The 19,313-nt window shown below is 44.2% G+C and overlaps 2 protein-coding genes across 5 annotated transcripts; one reads left to right on the top strand and one right to left on the bottom strand.

The window, feature by feature from the left end:
- The first annotated feature begins 1,113 nt into the window (after positions 1–1,113).
- Positions 1,114–6,927, top strand: COX4I2 (cytochrome c oxidase subunit 4I2). Of its 2 annotated transcripts, none has more exons than XM_077253082.1 (5): positions 1,114–1,263; positions 3,884–3,980; positions 5,595–5,753; positions 6,478–6,609; positions 6,687–6,927. In XM_077253082.1, the coding sequence occupies exons 2-5, from the start codon at positions 3,884–3,886 to the stop codon at positions 6,821–6,823; spliced, it is 525 nt and encodes a 174-aa protein (XP_077109197.1). In that variant the 5' UTR covers positions 1,114–1,263; the 3' UTR covers positions 6,824–6,927. The 2 variants fall into 2 exon arrangements, with proteins under 2 accessions (XP_077109197.1, XP_077109196.1); XM_077253081.1 differs by lacking the exon at positions 1,114–1,263 and adding an exon at positions 3,254–3,393.
- Positions 6,928–9,431: 2,504 nt separating this feature from the next.
- Positions 9,432–18,970, bottom strand: BCL2L1 (BCL2 like 1). 3 transcript variants are annotated; one of them, XM_077253078.1, is made up of 4 exons: positions 18,764–18,951; positions 17,938–18,117; positions 15,890–16,578; positions 9,432–11,709 (listed from the first exon to the last, which is right to left on the bottom strand). In XM_077253078.1, the coding sequence occupies exons 3-4, from the start codon at positions 16,394–16,396 to the stop codon at positions 11,572–11,574; spliced, it is 645 nt and encodes a 214-aa protein (XP_077109193.1). In that variant the 5' UTR covers positions 16,397–16,578; positions 17,938–18,117; positions 18,764–18,951; the 3' UTR covers positions 9,432–11,571. The 3 variants fall into 3 exon arrangements, with proteins under 3 accessions (XP_077109193.1, XP_077109195.1, XP_077109194.1); XM_077253080.1 differs by lacking the exon at positions 17,938–18,117 and having other exon boundaries at positions 18,764–18,970; XM_077253079.1 differs by lacking the exon at positions 17,938–18,117 and having other exon boundaries at positions 18,651–18,771.
- Positions 18,971–19,313: the final 343 nt, after the last annotated feature.

Below are 19,313 nucleotides of genomic sequence, written 5' to 3'. Positions count from 1 at the left end.
GTGCTCGGAAATTTAGTTTTTATTTCCGCAGCTGAATGATTTACATCTGTTAGCCAGCATAAGTACATGTGGGGATTCCCTAGCAACCAGGCAACCCCCACATGTACTTATGCTGGCTAACAGATGTAAATCACTTAGCGGCGGCGATAAAAACGAAATTTCTGAACACTAAAAAATACTCGGAGGACACCCGAGCGTGCTCGGGAAATCTCGAGTAACGAGTATATTCGCACATCACTAGTATTATTGTTTCTAAATGATTATGAACTTGTTTTCTTTGCATTATTTGAGGTCTGAAAGTACTGTTTTTTTTGTTGTTGTTGTTTTTGTTTTTTTTCTTTGTTTTTTTTTATTTTGAGACCATTTCTCCTTTTCAGAAAAAAATTACAAAATTTATTGCTTGGAAATTCGGAGACATGTTGTCAGAAGTTTATAGAATAAATGAACAATTTACATTTTACAAAAATATACCTATAAAGAGAAAAATCAGACAAACTGAACATTTTGCAGTGGTCTCTTAATTTTGCCAGAGCTGTATAAGTGTATATATATATATATATTTATTCCCCAAGTTGCAGTCAAAGTGTGGAAAAATAGATTCCTCCTTTACTCTATGAATCTTCTAGGTGTGAAATATTCAGTAAATCCACGTCGGCTCATGTCGTCAGTCATGACTCCTAAGGCCATGTTCACAAGTTCAGTATTTGGTCAGTATTTTACATCAGTATTTGTAGGCCAAAACCAGAAAGGACTGAGGGTGGTGGTGATAGATAACATTTGTCAAAGTCACAACACCCAGTTGTACCTCAGGAATCTTCAGCGTCTACCAACCTCTGGGTAGTCCCAATATACTTTTTTTTTCCCATGTGGTCCACTAATATGCCATTAGGTGGGCACCATATTTAAAGCCCTACTTCAGCCATTGTTTTTTGTTCCCTTGGTTAGGGATCACATGTTGAATGTAGTTACTGTATATACTCATCAGTTGGTGTCTCCATCTGTTTTCCGGTTGCTCCGGCAGGACGTTACGGCCTTTGTAAGTCACCGCATCACTGTGTGTAGTGGAAGTCACTTTTTTTTTCAATACAAGTTAATGGGGCTCAGAACGAGGCTACAGAGCCTCATCCTTAATTCCCATAGACTTGCATTGAGAAGTTTTTAAAAAGGGACCTCCGCCGCCTCACTCATCTGTGTGATTTGGCTGTTCCCAACTGCAGTCACGTGGTGGCAGAACGGGGCTGAAAACAGGTGAAGGTGGCTGCGGTGAGTATATAACTACAGGTGTTATATTCACATTCATGACCCCCTAATAAAGCATGTCGTGTACTAGAAAATGGGAAAAAAAATTCCAAGTGTGGTGAAATTGCAAAAAAAAGTGCAATCCCACACTTGGCAAAGTCCAAAGTATCAGGCACTGGCTGCATGATTTCAGCCAGTTAAGTTTGACTCTGAAATGCTGCGGATCCGTAATGCACCATTCAGACTGTGCCGGTGAGTCTGACTCTGGGCACTGCTGGCGCAGAGACGTCACTACATTGCGCCTGCTGTGTTCAAGCCTCAGTACTCACACAGATGGGAACAGTGTGCCGGGGCAAGGAGTGTTTTTTTGTTTGTTTGTTTGTTTCTTATTTCTTTCAATGTCCATAATTGAGGGGGACAATCATACTGAATGAGGGGCAGGCTGGTGGGAGGTGGGCTAGTGGGGGGTCGCAATACTGTGTGAGGGTCTATGGGGAACTGCGTGGGCTCCCATATTGAGTTGTGGGCTGTGGGGCTCTTATACTGTGTGAGGGATTGTGGGGGGCCCTCAACCTGACAACGGGGCTGTAAGCGCATCACTCTTCCAGGCCATGATACTGTATGAGTGTAAGGGGCTTTGGGGTATTATACTGTGTTGGTGGCACTGTACTTGTGGGGTAAAACTGTGGTGATGCCATGCTTAGTTTATGCTATTGGGAGCATCATACTCTATAATGACCATACCCCTTTTATTGCTGGTGACAACACTAAGGGGTTTCAATAGGGGCATTGTCACTGTGTACTGTATGTGCCACGACTCTCTTGGTTTAATATATATAATATAATTTTTATTTTTTTTAGTAAGAGGCAAGGGGGCAATGCAATGAGTTATTTTGCTATGGGGCCCTGTGATTTCTATGTGTGCCACTGAATAGATGATTTTTTTTTTTAAACAAAAAATGAGGTATTTACACTGCAAACCTGGCGGAAATGCAATAATGAATCGAGCCCTCAGTGTGCACATACTCTATTGTGACCACACTGCTTTATTAGATTTGAATTGTGTTTTTTTTTTTTTTTAGATTTTTGTCACTTGTTTGTGGAGTCTTTTGTATTAATAAACCTTCAAATTTGGTAGTCTGAAACACTGAGAGTTTATTTAATTTTGGGGGGCCGAACAGTAATTTGTGGGATATTGTAGAATTCTGGGTGTACTCCTTAGGCTTCTTTTACACTTGCCGTGTTTTTTTGCAGCCCGTTATTGCGGGTCTTTTTTGCGGGCCGTATTGCCGCAATTTTCAAGGTCTGCCGCTATAATGGACCCCCCAAAACTTGCGGATTGCCGTTTTCCAGGTTCTGAATACTACAGCAAAAGTATTGGGAAAAACAAATGGCGGTCCGCAAAACCGGAAGTGACGGCGCACCGCAAAAACAACCTTCCATTGTTTTTGCGGCTCCATTGATTTACAATGGGGGCCGTGTCCGTAAGCCGTGAAAAAGATCGAGCAAGCTCGATCTTTTGTCGCAGCCGTAAATACGGCCATACGGTGCATGGCGCGCCGTGGAATTATTGCGGCCCTGTTTTTGCGGCCACATAGAAAACTTTAGTGCTCTAAAGTTGGAAGTAGATTTTTCTTTTTTTTTTATTGGTCTCATGGTCCAGTTTTGGTTATTATTTAACATCAGGGTGGCTTTGTAGAAAAGCGATGCTAAGGGGACAGAATATGATCTATTTCCCCCTTCCGTAGGCCTTTATATAATAGGGTCAGCTACTATGGCGACCTTGTTGATACATAAATTGGTAACTGGGCCCCTTTAAAAAAAAAAAAAAAAAAAAAAAGCCTTAAAGGCCGGAGGAGGAAACGGGGGAGGTGGTAGACAGTAGGGTCTTTCATGGCTGGTGGCACAATGAAAAAGGGAAAGACTCAAACAGAGAGGAGGAGACGGGAAGAAGGTGGTGATCTAGTGTGTACCCCTCCTTTTCTGATTTCTTGCCACAATCTGCTGGGGAGGGGGTGGATTAAGGCTCTCTGTCCCAGAATGCACTGCTCCTGGCTTTTTCTCAAAATCTTTGTTTGGCTGTGATCCCAGACCTTGTCCCTCAGTCTCTCTCCATTTTACAGAGTCTACAGCTCGGCTCCCTACCCCGTCACTGTGAGTACTGCAAAAGGCCTGTGCTGCCATCTCCCAAAATGTGGGTGCTGTTCGATACATAGGGGGAGGGGGATAAAGCGATTTCTGTGCAATGGATTAAAAACCGGCTGCTGATGCCAGGGCAGCGAGGACAAGAAGGCCCTGCTAATCTACCGGCTAGGCCAGTGCATGTAGTAACCTCATATCGTTTTCCGTGCAGGACCCCAAATCTCTCTCCTACCTTGCAAAGTAGTAGCTTGTACCAAAAAGCTGACAATCTTATTGCATCCACATAGACGGACACAGGATGAGACGTTTCGACCTTTCCCAGTTGCTAGAGGTTAGAAGCATGCTCAACACAGGTGCCAAGTGGCAGTGCCAGGGCGATCCACACAGCGCCACTCTGTTCGTACTTCATAGGACATGACCCTCATTCCCAATAAAGGGGGGCAGGAGAGGCTTGGGCACATATAATGGTGCAGATCTTGACTTATGATCATTTTCATTACAGATGTTGTCGCTTCTGGCACAGAGGTCGCCGCTTTTGGCTAAAATGAGGGTACTAGGAGCTGTCAGCGTAAGGGCGGCCCATGGCCATGGGGACAGTGGTAAGTGCTTGTCATAACATCATATCACACTGGGAGAAGGAGACCTGACTGACAAATTAACAGAATGAACCACATAAAAGCTCTGGCATGAGGTACCAGAAATAATGGCGGGAAGCTCCTGTGGTTATCCCATAGAACCAGGCATCTTTAAGAAAATCTGTCAATGAGACAGCTGTAAATAACAAGGACACAAACGTGAGGCAACTAATAAGGAACAGCTTATCATACAGAATGAGGCATGAAGTACATCCAGTATAATGCATAAATTATATTGAGACTGAGGAGAAAAATTGTGAAGGGCCCAAAACTAGCTGTGAGGCGCCTGTACTGAGTTTCCGAAGTGAGAACAGCACAGAATGAGGCTCCTGTACAAAGAGTCAGTAACAAACGAGATGTAGAAGTGTGTGAACCTCAGTTACCAAACCAAGAGCTTAAGACACGTAGAGGTTTTCAGGAGCTTCTCTAGTTATAGGTTACTACCAGTGACAACAGTTCCTCCATCAAAACCCCCTAAAAACACCAGACGCAAAGCATCATGTGTTGACACTGCCTGGGAAAATCCTATATCAAAAAGGCTCACAATCATGTCTGTATAGGTAAATCTAAACAAGGCTACAGCTTCCCAGATAGAAAGCAGAAATGGCAAGACATTTACAAGAAAGAAAAAAAACTACAACTATAAAACTGCACGCTATATAAGAATATAACTACTATAAACCTTCTCTCCCTATGTACATGAATACTATAATACTGCCCATATGTACAAGAATATAACTACGGTACTATAATACTGCCCCTATGTGCAAGAATATAACTACTATAATACAGCCCCCTATGTACAAGAATATAACTACTATACTACTGCCCATATGTACAGGAATATAACTACTATATTACTTCTCCCTATATACAAGAATATAACTACTATAATACTGTCCTATGTACAAAAATATAACTACTATAATACTGTCCTATGTACAAGAATATAACTACTATACTACTGCCCCCTATGTACAAGAATATAACTACTATAATACTGCCCCCTATGTACAAAGAATATAACTACTATAATACTGCCCCTATGTGCAAGAATATAACTACTATAATACAGCCCCCTATGTACAAGAATATAACTACTATACTACTGCCCATATGTACAGGAATATAACTACTATATTACTTCTCCCTATATACAAGAATATAACTACTATAATACTGTCCTATGTACAAAAATATAACTACTATAATACTGTCCTATGTACAAGAATATAACTACTATAATACTGCCCCCTATGTACAAAGAATATAACTATTATAATACTGCCCCTATGTGCAAGAATATAACTACTATAATACAGCCCCCTATGTACAAGAATATAACTACTATACTACTGCCCATATGTACAGGAATATAACTACTATAATACTGCCTTGTATGTAAAAGATTATAATTGCTATAACACTGCTCCTATGTAAAAAACATTACTACAATATTGTGGCAAGCTGCCCACTTTGTATAATACAACTACTATAATACTGCCTCCATAAATATGAAAATATGAATGCAATGGTGTCAGTATTTGGACTAACAGCATTATTTTTTTCCATCATTAGATGCGGTACCATATTACACAAAGCCGGCATACTTTGACCACCGAACTCTACCATTACCTGATATTCCCTTCATTGATGGTCTTAGCTCACAGGAGAAGGCTCTTAAGGAAAAGGAGAAAGGACCTTGGAAGCAGCTGAGTCCAGAAGACAAGATATCACGTAATGTACAGTGTGATCAGGATCAGTTGTCTACTGGTTCACATTACTGGGACTCTTGATTTGATTGGTATTGGTCCAGTGATGGAAACCTGTGGGTGTCGTTAATTTGGTTTATATGATCTGTAGCTTTAAAAAGAAGCATGGGTCCAAGCTTAATAGCTATGGTTCTGATCTGCTGATATGCTTCTATGGTATATGAGGCGAGGTTGAATTTGCCCTTTAAGCACTTGCCTTGCCTTAACATACCTGACGGTCACCATTAAGGTGCTCCAGTTGAAAAATATCAATCAATCTATATTACTAAAGCCAGAAATGGCACAAAATTAAAATGTTGAAGTTAAAGGGAATCTATGAGCACAAAATGACTGTTCAAACCAAGCACAGGCGCTCGGTGCACCCTCGGTGTGGCGGAGCAGCTCAGTGTATCTTCGCACCTACTTGTTTTGCATCCATCTCTTCCTTGATTGACAGCTCTGTCTTTACGGGAATCAGAGAAGGATGGAGATAGATGGAAAATATGCAGGTGTGACAATGTAGTGAACTTTTTTTTCTGGCTGCGCCAAGGGTGCACATAGTTTCTATGCTTGGTTTGAAAAGTCTTTTTATTATGATGAACTGCCCAAGATCTGTTTTGACCCTTGCCATGGTACATACCCCATTAGGGTAAAGTTGATCCTTGTTTGGTGCTGCTTTAACTCTTTTCTTTCTCTCCATCCCCCTACAGTTTACCGCATCAAGTTTAACCTGACGTACGCGGAGTTGAATAAACCATCAAACGAGTGGAAAACTGTATTTGGTGCCATTTTCTTCTTCTTTGGGATAACAGGGCTCATAGTCTGGTGGCAGAGAGTACATGGTGAGGATAATATGGGAGGCAGGGCTCTGTGGGACCTGTTTTTAGTGGCACTGACCCCATGTTTTCTGTCCCTGTAGTCTTCCCCCCTCTCCCACACACCCTGCATGAAGACTGGATAGCAATGCAGATTCGCAGAATGCTGGACATGCGTGTGGGGCCCATTGAAGGCTTCTCCTCCAAATGGGACTACGAAAAGAACGACTGGAAAAAATAAGACAAGATAGGAGCCACCACACACCCTCTGTAAACAGCTAACTGCAGTATGCCATGTACTAGTTCACCAACTGTCTGCAAATAAACTGTCAGCAATCCACATGATCGGGTGTGCATGTGTCTTCTGTTACTGACAATCCTATCAGGGTCTATTTGTATTCCATAATTGTAGTCCCAAAACTAATGATAAACTGCAAACAACCTTGTGTCTGCTTGCCTTGACTTACATCATGTGCATCCAGAGCTGCACTCACTATTCTGCTAATGGAGTCACTGTGTACATACATTACATTACATATCCTGTACTGATCCTGAGTTACATCCTGCATTATCCTCCAGAGCTGCACTCACTATTCTGCTGGTGCAGTCACTGTATACATACATTACATTACTTATCCTGTACTGATCCTGAGTTACATCCTGTATTATACCCCAGAGCTGAACTCACTATTCTGCTGGTGGGGTCACTGTGTACATACATTACATAACTTATCCTGTACTGATCCTGAGTTACATCCTGTGTTATACTCCAGAGCTGCACTCACTATTCTGCTGCTGCAGTCACTGTGTACATACATTACATAACTTATCCTGTACTGGTCCTGAGTTACACCCTGTATTATACCCCAGAGCTGCACTCACTATTCTGCTGGTGGAGTCACTGTGTACATACATTACATAACTTATCCTGTACTGATCCTGAGTTACATCCTGTGTTATACTCCAGAGCTGCACTCACTATTCTGCTGGTGGAGTTACTGCATATATACTTTCCTTTTATTTAGTATTTAGTAGCTGTCGAACAGCCATGAGACATGTAGTCGCGGAGACTTGAACATGTTTTGAGCACGCCGAAGTCACTCAGCACCTGAGCATGCTCAGATAACACCTTATCTGAGCACATTTGCATACATATAAAAATTTACCTTGTAATGTCAATGTAAACCTATGGAAAAAAAAAACCACTGTGCCCATGCTGCGGAAAAAAAACGTGCTGAAACGCAGTGGTTTACATTCCGCAGCATGTCAATTCTTTGTGCGGATTTCACCTGCTCCATAATAGAAAACCACAGGTGTAAAACCGCAGTGGAATCCGCACAAAAACCGCGGTAAGGCTACGTTCACACGATCCGGATTTTGATCCGGATCCGTAGCGGATTTTCAGCTGCGGATCCGGATCAGTTTTCCATGTTGGTTACAGTACAATGTAACCCAATGGAAAACCAAAACCGCTGTGCTAACGATCCGTTTTTCCGCTGGAAAATCCGCGCGGATTTTCCAGCGGAAAAAAGAAGTAGCATGTCAATTCTTTCAGCGGATTCCGCACCGGTTTTCCAGCAGCTCCAATAGGAAACTGCTATTGGAAACCCGCAGTGGAAAACGCTGAAGAAAAAGGATCAGAAAACGCAGCTCAAATTCACTGCGGAATTTAGCTGCCGTTTTCCAAAAACGGGCAGGAAAAAAAAAGGATGGAAATCCTGATCGTGTGAACGTAGCCTCAATCCTCAATAAATCTGCAGGAAAAACGCAGTGTTTTGGCTCGGGGGATTATTCAAAATCGCTGTGGAAAAATCCACAGCCCTCACAAATACGTGTGCACATAGCCTTACATTACAGCAGGGGATTAAAGAGGATTGCTTTTGTGAGGTAAAATATTTCACAGTTTTTAAACAATAGTTTACCTCACAAAATGTATCCTCTGATCTCCTGCTGTAATGTCAGTATTGTCTTTTGCTTCCTCCCCTGCCCAGGAGCTAGAGAGTGGATAGGTGGGTGAGCACATGGGGGGGGGAGAGATTCTCAACGCTGCAAAGCCTGCCCCCGTCATGACATTACCGCCCACCCGATGCGATAGCAGCGGGCCTCCATCTAATCGCTAATAAGAATCAATACTCAACTCTCACCAGTTTCTGCAGATCCTGTTCTGGCTCTCACCCAGTACACACTGGCCTGTTCCTCCTGCTTTTGTCATTTACATATCAGTAATGGCCACTTAGCCAAAAAAACTGGTCGAGGCCAAATTGCCAAGGTAAGTTTTCTGCAAACAAATAACAAGCAGGGGCTGCTGGCAGCTTCACCTCTAAAGTCTGCAAGATCGTGAGTGTAGATTTGGAGGGTCAGGCTATAACTGAGGATCGGTACAAGATTATGAAGGGGACATTCACTTTAATAGGGGTGTTTAATATAGCCAACTACATTTAATTAAAAGATGCCTCAATTATGGAGCCTCAATCACCTGTTGTCTTCAGGGGGAAGCAGCCCATGGATCATCCTCCCCATTAATTAGGAATTTCATGGATCCCAATGAAACATCTGGTCCTCTAGGCCACCCTCTAAAACCACCAGACGCCCAACCCTCCTTCTAGAGAATCTCATTAATTCCCCTATTGGCGTACCCCTCAGCTTACAGCCATACCCACGGCTTGTGAAATATTCAGGAAACAAATTGTATAGTGCTATGCTATTGCAACATGTTATTTGTGAAAATAAAGAAAATATCTAATAAATAAAGTGGAAATCTGACAAATATGACAGTAAGGCCCTGGACAATAACTTAATAAAATCATCAAAATAATATTTAAAAAAACACAACCAGACAGGAGTAATCTGTTACAGAAAATGTATTTATTAATTTTCACAATGGAATTTGTTTGTGTCAGGAGATTGTTACTCAGATCTTAAAGGTGAAATTGATCAGTAAACTTCACAGAGTGACGAGTAAGCTGAATCGACCTAAGTAACAGAGGTGATCATTAGGTGTCCACAAGTCTCCAACCACCCATCCCATGCATAAATGTAGTTACATGCCCTACAGCCACCACTAGAGGGAGCCTCCTGCTCACTGGTCATACACAGTACTTACTAGTGAGGCAAGAGTAGGATCCCCCAGGTGATGGCTGCAGGAAGCCACAAAGCTATCATTTATCTCTGTGCAGGAGATTTGGAGCTCTGTACTAAAAAAAAAAAAAATAAATAAAAAAAATAGCACTTCGATCTCTATAAAAATAGATCAAATGAATCAGTAGAAATGATTACCTTATGATAAAAGATGAACATTCACTTTAAGCATGACATTAGGGCTTAGATCGTAACCCCTTTAATGAGAAAGGACTTATCATCTGGGATTTTGATTATTTTTAGATTATGGAGCCAAGGTTTTACAGGCATGGCGTTGCTAGCGACCTGCCTATGTTTGCTGGCTCAAAGTGGTTTACAGACATCTCGTGCCTGTCATTCTGCAGCTTCAGGTGTCGACACGTCAACAGAGCAGCTCTCTTTCGCTCTGTCGATGGGGCGTCATGCTGATTGACAGCCTGCTCCCTGCAGTTAGGCAGCAAGGAGTCAGCAGTCACACCCCGTCAACAGAGAATGTGAAAAAAGCCGCACTGTCGACATGTCGTCACTGGAAGCTGACCACTCTGAAATGGCACCAAGCATAACAGGCAGGTGGGATCTTAGCAAAAAGAAAGGAAAGCTCCAGATAACCCCTTTAAGGATTATTAATTTGCCAGGATTAGTGAATATATTATTTTTGGCATACTATAGTCACACTTATATGGTTATACAATTTATCATCTCCTTCATCTTTTACCGCAAATACCTCAAGGTTTCCAACCTATTTCAAAACTACAACTCCCAGCATGCTCCAACAGCCGCAAGTTGGAGGATACAGTTCTATTTACATCTTCTTTATTCTGTTCTCACATATCAGGCTCTATATAGGGGTGATAAATCTACTTATAGATCCCCCCTAGAAGATAGCAAATAGTACTACTGCTGCTATTAAGTGTAAAATCCAAATTTATCATCCAGTTCCTTAAGATACTGGTAGAGATTAAATATGAGCTCTTCTAGTGCAACTTGATCCCACCAGCACCCCTCACTATCCCTGTATCCATAGACTTGACTTATGTTGAGCTTTTCAACCCCAGGGCAGGATATGATGCTCAGGATGGTTCTGCTCTCGCCTTTACGAATACACCAGTGCCATTGGAGAGGAGCGCACCGCCTTACAAGAAAGGATGCTGGGGACGGTGTGATAAGAACCCCAAAATCCTATGCCTGATGATAGTGCCGCTGCCTGGGATCCCCTTTGTCGTAGAGGACAATAATGTCCATGTATCATACGGCTACCCAATTTATTCAATTATGATAGTTTATTACTTAGCAGATATACGCGGCAATATCAGCTGATCACTAGGGACTTCAACAGTCCAGACCTCTTGCCATCAACTGGAGCAGCTGCCACGTAAAGGAATGGGCATCCCCTGTACTGGAAGGAGACAGAGTCCTCTGGCTAATAAAGACACCCCCCGTCTGCCAGCCGCTTATGTACTGGTGATGTGGATAAGCCCCCTTTCATTTACGATAAGGGTCTTGTCATTACTTAGAGAGGTACGTGACCCTCCTGGGACTTGCACTGCATTGTGGACCAATCTCAGTGATGTCACAAACATCCAGGACAAGGACGAGGACACAAGGTGACATCCAGCACAAACGGGTAAAAGGAAAAACCTATTTATTTAGATACAGATTACGGATCTGATCCACAGAACAGAGACTTAAAACAAGCTAACAAAAGGTTAAAAAAAAAAAAGTTGGTGTTGGCTACAGGGAATCCCAGGTATTTTGGTATTTTTATTAAACTTTTTTTGCATCCTGTATGATGAAGGGGATAAAACATTCTTTGTCTGGGTCAACAGTGAAAACTTCTCCCTTCCGATTTATCTGGGTCCGGCGGGCGGAGGTCTATCTGCGGATCATGTAGGAGGCCAACATGAAGACTCCGGCCAGCGTCACTCCAGTGAGCAGCCACTTCCCGAAGCGATCCTGGCTTTTTCTGGATTTGGCTGCGGCGTCGCTCCCATAAAGGCTGACAAAAGCTTCCTGTGGGGAAGGAAAAGGAGGTTAATAAAACAAAAATGTCCGGCATTGACATCAGGGGGACACAGAAGCTCACCCTCCTCCCACCAAAGTAATCCCATCAGTCCACTCAGTTCTGGATCAGTGCTATAAGGCCCCATCACACACAGCGACGCTGCAGCGATACAGACAACGATGCTGATCGCTGCAGCGTCGCTGTTGTGTCGCTGTGTGGTCGCTGGGGAGCTGTCACACAGACAGCTCTCTCCAGCGACCAACGATCAGGGGAACGACTTCGGCATCGTTGAAACTGTCTTCAACGATGCCGAAGTCCCCCTGCAGCACCCGGGTAACCAGGGTAAACATCGGGTTACTAAGCGCAGGGCCGCGCTTAGTAACCCGATGTTTACCCTGGTTACCAAAAAAAACAAACACTACATACTCACCATCTGTTGCCCGTCAGGTCCCTTGGCGTCTGCTTCCTGCTCTGACTGCCGCCGTACAGTGAGAGCAGAGCGCAGCGGTGACGTCACTGCTGTGCTCTCACTTTACGGCGGCAGTCAGAGCAGGAAGCAGACGCCAAGGGACCTGACGGGCAACAGATGGTGAGTATGTAGTGTTTGTTTTTTTTTACATTTACGATGGTAACCAGGGTAAACATCGGGTTACTAAGCGCGGCCCTGCGCTTAGTAACCCGATGTTTACCCTGGTTACCAGTGAAGACATCGCTGGATCGGTGTCACACACACCGATTCAGCGATGTCAGCGGGACCTCAACGACCAAAAAAAGGTCCAGGCCATTCCGACACGACCAGCGATCTCGCAGCAGGGGCCTGATCGCTGGTACGTGTCACACATAGCGAGATCGCTACTGAGGTCGCTGTTGCGTCACAAAACTAGTGACTCAGCAGCGATCTCGCTAGCGATCTCGCTATGTGAGACGGGGCCTATACATGCGAGAGGATGCATCGTGGCGTCATCAATCTGCCTCCCACAGGCCCTAACATAAGCCAGCACAGATACTCCCCCCCCATCTCTCTGCCCAGGTGAGCGAGCCCCCATAATGCTTGCAGGCAAATCCCCACTTGGCCCGTGTGACCACCTTTACAGAACAAGTCCTAGTCATTATGTGAGAGGACAGAGGATTTCGTCACAAGCCACATATCTTCGGCCAGCTCTCCCTGTGCAGGAATGTCTCGGGCATCAGCGAGATGTTTACATGCGGCTACAGAAGAATGAACAGTGCAATCTGCGGAGCGGCCGGCTAAGTCCAGGCATGAATCCCAGTTCTGTTCTCAGGAGTGTCCCCGGTAGGAGGTGAGGAGAAGACAATAACATTCTTGACATTGCTCACCGGCTAGTCATCATCATCAGTGAACTCACCCCTAGTAACTCGCCTGTAGAAAAGGTGCGCACGACCCTGATGAGCTCACAGAAGGGTGCACCTTTAGGACTTTCAACATTATGCTACCTATTGAGCAACTCTGCAAACACTTCACTTATCTTGTTACAATATGTCTTCCTAGAGATGAGCAATGCGAGTCGCACTGCCCTGATTGACGTCAGTCCGGTCCTCCATGGCAGCCAGTCTTTACTTCTGCACCCGACATCCTGGACACCTTTTGCACTTACTAGGCCTGATGTAATCATGACACTGTGTGCCTAGTAAGTGCCAGTGGGGCTCAGGATACCAGGCGCAGAATTACAGACTGGCTGCCATGGAGGACCGGACCGGACTACAGACCAGGACAGTGAGAATCTAATGGCTCATCTCTAGGTCTTATCCCATAGTCACATACAGAGCTGGGCTGATTTTCTGTTAGCTTTCAGGCTGCACGTCAACTCATTACCATTTTGCTCCTGCTGATTCAGTGTCTTAAAGGGACTGACCATTACTTTTTTTTTTTTTTTAATTTATGGCCTATCCTTAGGATAAGCCAGCAATATATGATCAGTGGAGGCGATATCTACACCTCCAATACCTGACTGCGACCACTTTAGAAATGACAGGGCTGCCGTGTTCCGGCAGCATCCAAGAACTTATGGCTCCCACTGGTAACAGCTGATTGGTGGTGGTGGTGGGGGGGATTCTGGGTGTTACATCCCTTCCGATAATGATGGTCTATCCTGAGGCTACGCAATCAATAAAAAGTACTGGCCAACCTCTTTAAGTTGGCCATCTAAAGTGCATGGGGGCTTCCTGACATCTGTCTCTTGGCTGAGCGTGCTTGTGTATAAGGGGATATCGAGACAGGTAGCCATCAGACAGACGAGTGGACAGTTGTAAAATATGCAGCCTTGTGATCTGTTTAGGTGAACAATGTGTTATAATTCTCCATTCACAAATAATTCAAGTTTCTGGGTTCAGTCTTTGACTTCTGGATGCATTCATCAACCCTCCAGTCTTGTGACAAACAGCATGTCTATATCACTACTGTCCCAGCTCCCACAATGCATTGCTCTTGCATGTACCTGAATGCACTGCATTATAGGACCTGGGCCAAGTTTTCAGACACTCACTTTTCAATCTGCACCTAGCAAAATCCAACAGAACACGGCCAGATGTGCTGCACTGCGGACGATGTAGTGTTCATGCCGATAGCAATGCAGTGGTCTCTACACTATAGATATAGGAACCAGGAGGTCACACAAGGTCAGGTGTCGCCACTGACATCACTACACTTAGGGTGGCGCTACATGGTGTCATAATCCACCGGCACCATCGCCTGTACAGAAAGCTCCTGCACTGGTGGCTCAATGCTAAAGTCTTTCCCTAGATTCTCCCAGTAGCAGATGCTGGGTAGTACTGGGTTGGAACACTGGTAAGAACACCTGGCAGATTAGTATTTATGGGGACAAATGAGATTAGATCACGTAGCAGTAGCCCCCTGGAAGAAGCCCAAGCAAAACGTGCGTCGGGGCGGCATGTGAGACACCCTTTACAGTGATGGGTAAGAGGAATAATGATATGTGACTGGTTGTGGTCTATATGGCTAGCTTTGTACAATTACCTCACTTGAGGATACACTATGTCTATGCTGATGTGACCACAACGGGTTTTTGGATCCATTATTGCACTGTCACTTTACTTTGATATGGATTGAAACAATATATTCTTGCCTATGACGCTGTTTAAGTGGTGTTGCACCTGCTTTCCCTTTCTGTAACTCTTGTCACTTGGTATTGATGCCAAGCACCTTTTTGTTTTAATTTTAATAACATTTTGTGATAATTTATTCCATGGTGGCTGGAATACTCTATTCTTTCTTGCATGTTTACAAATTGGTGGGAGTATATCCACAGCTATTGGGATGAGTGGCTTGGGCAATTAGCCTAGTACCACTGCTTGCACTATGTGGTCTGTGCCTAAGATTTTTTATTCTGGGTTGGAACACTATTGCATATTATGCACGCCCCCAATAAATTTGGTCTAAGCTGCCGAGGAAAGATGGTGGATGGGATGGAGAGTTGTACTTTTAGAGAGCAGAAGGGCCACAGTGCTCAGCTACACAGCATGCAGGAACGTAGGCTGCGGAGGGGTGCTCTGTTCAGAGCAATAACCACAGTATATTACAGTCATATATTTAGTGAATGGGATGTCTGGAATTCCCCGCTTCCACTACAACATCCCCACAGGTATGAGGAACATGAATAAATTAAGTTGCTGGCACTGTTGCAAGTTAGTAGGGACTCTCCGCATTAAGCCACGCAATTGCGGACACTCTCAGTCAATACTAGCTAGGTAAATAGCTGCGGCAACGAGAAGTCCCCTTGTCAGGCAATATTCCCCGGGCAGAAAGCACAGGACTGATGAAGGGACCTGGTGATTAAAAAAGGCACAGGGGTCCTGATTCTGGGGTCTTAGGTGGATGACATTCAACATGTCCTATAAGCAGTAACTGGTGGCCACCGATCACTATGGTTAAGAACCCATGTGAAAATCATCAAGAACCCACGCGTGTCAAGGGGGTGAGAACTTGCATCAAACTGAAATGACAAACATTATTTCTCCGCCCTTCATCGATGACCCATGTTTATCCACGGCCCACCAACATCCATGACCACTTATTACCAATTCTCCACAGTACAAAGCCGCTGCTTACTCATCCTGAACTGCTCAACCACTAGCCAAGCCCTTAGTGACCCGCTGTTCACCTGCTTTCAAAGACCCACAGCCCATCCACCCCACAAGCCCACTGCTCACCCAGCCTCCATTTGTTTGTATCCATGGTCCTAGAGCCGTGTCCAGAAAGGTGGCCATCCACTCGATAATCCTAGGTATCAGATCTTCCATTTCCTTGTTTGCACTTTCAAAGCACAGCGCCCCCCCAAAAGAGAAAAAAGCTACAATGCGTCCCCAGTTTATGCCGTCTCTGAACAGCTCGTGCACCACCTGCTCGAAGCTCTGATACGCAGTGTCCTGGGTGATGTGCAGCTGGCAGGTGAGGTCGCTGAAGGCCCTGCGATACCTCAACTCAAACTCAACCGAGGCGTCCAGCAGCGTCTGCAGCACTTCTTCAGCCACGCTGTCTGGCAGGGGTGCAGCAGCGTGGGCACCGGCCTGGGCAGTGGGCGAGGATCCATTCAGCAGTATTGCAGGCTCGCCATCACTGCAGCAGCTCAGGTTAAAGCCTTTCTGCGCAAGCTTTTTGCATATAAAGTTATGTACAAGATTCTTATTGCCTCCGTCCATCTTCAGGAGTGAGAACATATCATGTCCTGGGATAGAGAGGTCGCAGCTGAACACCGCACCACATGAAAGCAGAGAGACCGATGTGAGGCGGTAGGAGATGTGGATCTAGAGTTTCCAATGAAAGGGCATGATGGGCATCACTCAGGCCTGATGTAAATAAACCCAAATGGACTGGTGAGTGAGGGGAAAATCGAGATCATCTGCAAAAGAAGGAAGAGCATGAAAAAGGTAAATATAGGAACATAATGACCAACAGCTTATAGAAAGCAGGGAACGATCAGAACCTCCTGTCTATAGCAAAACTGCTGTTATGTGACATATTCCTCCCATCAGACCTGAGGATACAGCACAAACGTCATTCTCTACCCTGAGCAGAGGGTCCTCCTGTAACTCCACCATGTATGTGCTGTGACACAACTGAGGACAGAAGTGACACCTGAGCTGCACATCTAAAGAGGCTCTCACTTATGTTTATTACTGCCCCCTATGTACAAGAATATAACTATTATAATACTGCTCCTATGTACAAGAATATAACTATTATAATACTGCTCCTATGTACAAGAATATAGTTACTATAATACTGCCCCTATGTACAAGAATATACCTACTATAATACTGCCCCTATGTACAAGAATATAACCACTATAATACTGCCACTATGTACAAAGAATATAACTACTATAATACTGCCCCTATGTACAAGAATATAACCACTATAATACTGCCTCCTATGTACAAGAATATAACTACTATAATACTGCCCCTATGTACAAGAATATAACTACTATAATACTGCCCCTATGTACAAGAATATAACTACTATAATACTGATCCTATGTACAAGAATATAACTGCAATACTTCCCCCTATATACAAGAATATAACTACTATAATACTGCCCCTATGTACAAGAATATAACTACTATAATACTGCTCCTATGTACAAGAATATAACTACTATAATACTGATCCTATGTACAAGAATATAACTACTATAATACTGATCCTATGTACAAGAATATAACTACTATAATACTGATCCTATGTACAAGAATATAACTACAATACTGCCCCCTATATACAAGAATATAACTACTATAATACTGCCTCCTATGTACAAGGATATGACTACTATAATACTGCCCCCTATATACAAGAATATAACTACTATAATACTGATCCTATGTACAAGAATATAACTACTATAATACTGATCCTATGTACAAGAATATAACTACTATAATACTGATCCTATGTACAAGGATATGACTACTATAATACTGCCCCCTATATACAAGAATATAACTACTATAATACTGCCCCCTATGTACAGAATATAACTACTATAATACTGCCCCTATGTACAAGAATATAACTACTATAATACTGCTCCTATGTACAAGAATATAACTACTATAATACTGCTCCTATGTACAAGAATATAACTACTATAATACTGCCCCCTATGTACAGAATATAACTACTATAATACTGCCCCCTATGTACAGAATATAACTACTATAATACTGCCCCCTATGTACAGAATATAACGTTACACTCTGATAGCGGAGGAGTTCTTCATCTGTAGTGAGCTTCGCGCGGTGTGAGAAAAGCTCAGACAATCGGGGTATCGTTCACACACAGAAGGGTGCTGAGTAGATTTGCTGTGTTGTTTTAGGTCATATTCCAGGAAAGTGATTCAGAGAGTGGACATCTTGTGATGATGGAAGGAAATACTGCAATATAGTGAGCTGTAGTGTAATAACCGTATTACACACCGGCCAGAGAGCACATGATCAAGGGCTCTAGAGATATCAATGGACAGGGGATACAGATTGGACAAACCCTACAACAACCAGCCATGAGTCAGCGCAGAAGTATAGTGTGCAGGAGGGAGCTGTAGGCATGCTGGGACTTGTAGCTCCACACCTGCCAACAGCTGTTCTTACGGAAGACCCCCAAAACATTAAATGGAACTGGTGAAATCGTGGGCACTTGACACTGGGCATGGGGCAATGAAATATGATCCAGATGTGTGGCGCAGGGGGCGTTACCTTACCCCATAGGCCACTATGGGGAATTTAAAGGGGAACACCCCCTTATGAGAAGAGGCACCATCCCCTTAAATGAATGGGGGAGCGATAATTTGCAATGCTTTATGGGAATGTACGCTGAGGAGCCAAATGCAGATTAAGGGGGCATAAGAAATAGGGGCCCCCACAATATGGCCAATGCCATGCACGCCACAGGTAGGAAGAAGGGTACATACCGCACACAGCACAGCCTGGGATAAACAGCTATAAATCTCTGACAGGACACACACCCATTATAAATATGTCCCCACCCCGGACACAGGGAAGGAGGCGGGCCCGGGATACTCACACAGCAGGGGCCCCGCTGGGCTCTCCGTCCGTCCCTCCGGGGACACCTACACCTCTCTGTCCCCCTCACAACCCCCAGAGACGCGCCGTCCACTGAGGCTCCGCCCCTTCCCTTAGTGACCGTGTACAGCCAATCAGGGGGCGCGGCAGTGAGCGGACCGTTGTCCTGGCAGCGCCCGACAGCTCAGAGCATGCGCAGCGTCAGTGGACTACATTTCCCGACATGCATTGCTTCCTGAGGTTAAGGGATGATGAAAGGGCTGCGTCATGCTCAGCGACGGCCATGTCTTTTCGTCGAATACTTTTTTTTTTTTAAATTTGGGGCTGAAGTTGGTTTCTTATTCAGCAATTTTTCTTTCTGTTTTTTTACAGGATTAATAACAAAAAGGTTCACAATAATCAAATACAGTGCATAGAGGTGGTGCCCTGGTGTGACAACACCTAACAGCAGCTGCGCAAAATATAAAACGGGTCCCAAAGGGTGTCATTGAAAGGGTTAAATGACCTTGTGCCACTGATGTCACACTGCAGACGCACAGATCGTGGTGACC

This window comes from Ranitomeya variabilis, chromosome 4 (genome assembly GCF_051348905.1).
Source record: "Ranitomeya variabilis isolate aRanVar5 chromosome 4, aRanVar5.hap1, whole genome shotgun sequence".
Taxonomy (NCBI): domain Eukaryota; kingdom Metazoa; phylum Chordata; class Amphibia; order Anura; family Dendrobatidae; genus Ranitomeya; species Ranitomeya variabilis.
This window is presented reverse-complemented; position numbering and strand designations above follow the sequence as displayed.

Excerpts from the sequence above, each read along its gene's own strand:
- COX4I2 (XM_077253082.1), top strand. The coding sequence starts at position 3,884 with ATGTTGTCGCTTCTGGCACAGAGGTCGCCGCTTTTGGCTAAAATGAGG. Across the intron at positions 3,981-5,594 it reads CCATGGCCATGGGGACAGTG|ATGCGGTACCATATTACACA; the intron begins GTAAGTGCTTGT and ends TTCCATCATTAG. Across the intron at positions 5,754-6,477 it reads TCCAGAAGACAAGATATCAC|TTTACCGCATCAAGTTTAAC; the intron begins GTAATGTACAGT and ends ATCCCCCTACAG.
- BCL2L1 (XM_077253080.1), bottom strand. The coding sequence starts at position 16,396 with ATGTTCTCACTCCTGAAGATGGACGGAGGCAATAAGAATCTTGTACAT. Across the intron at positions 11,710-15,889 it reads TACAAACAAATGGAGGCTGG|GAAGCTTTTGTCAGCCTTTA; the intron begins GTGAGCAGTGGG and ends CCTTCCCCACAG.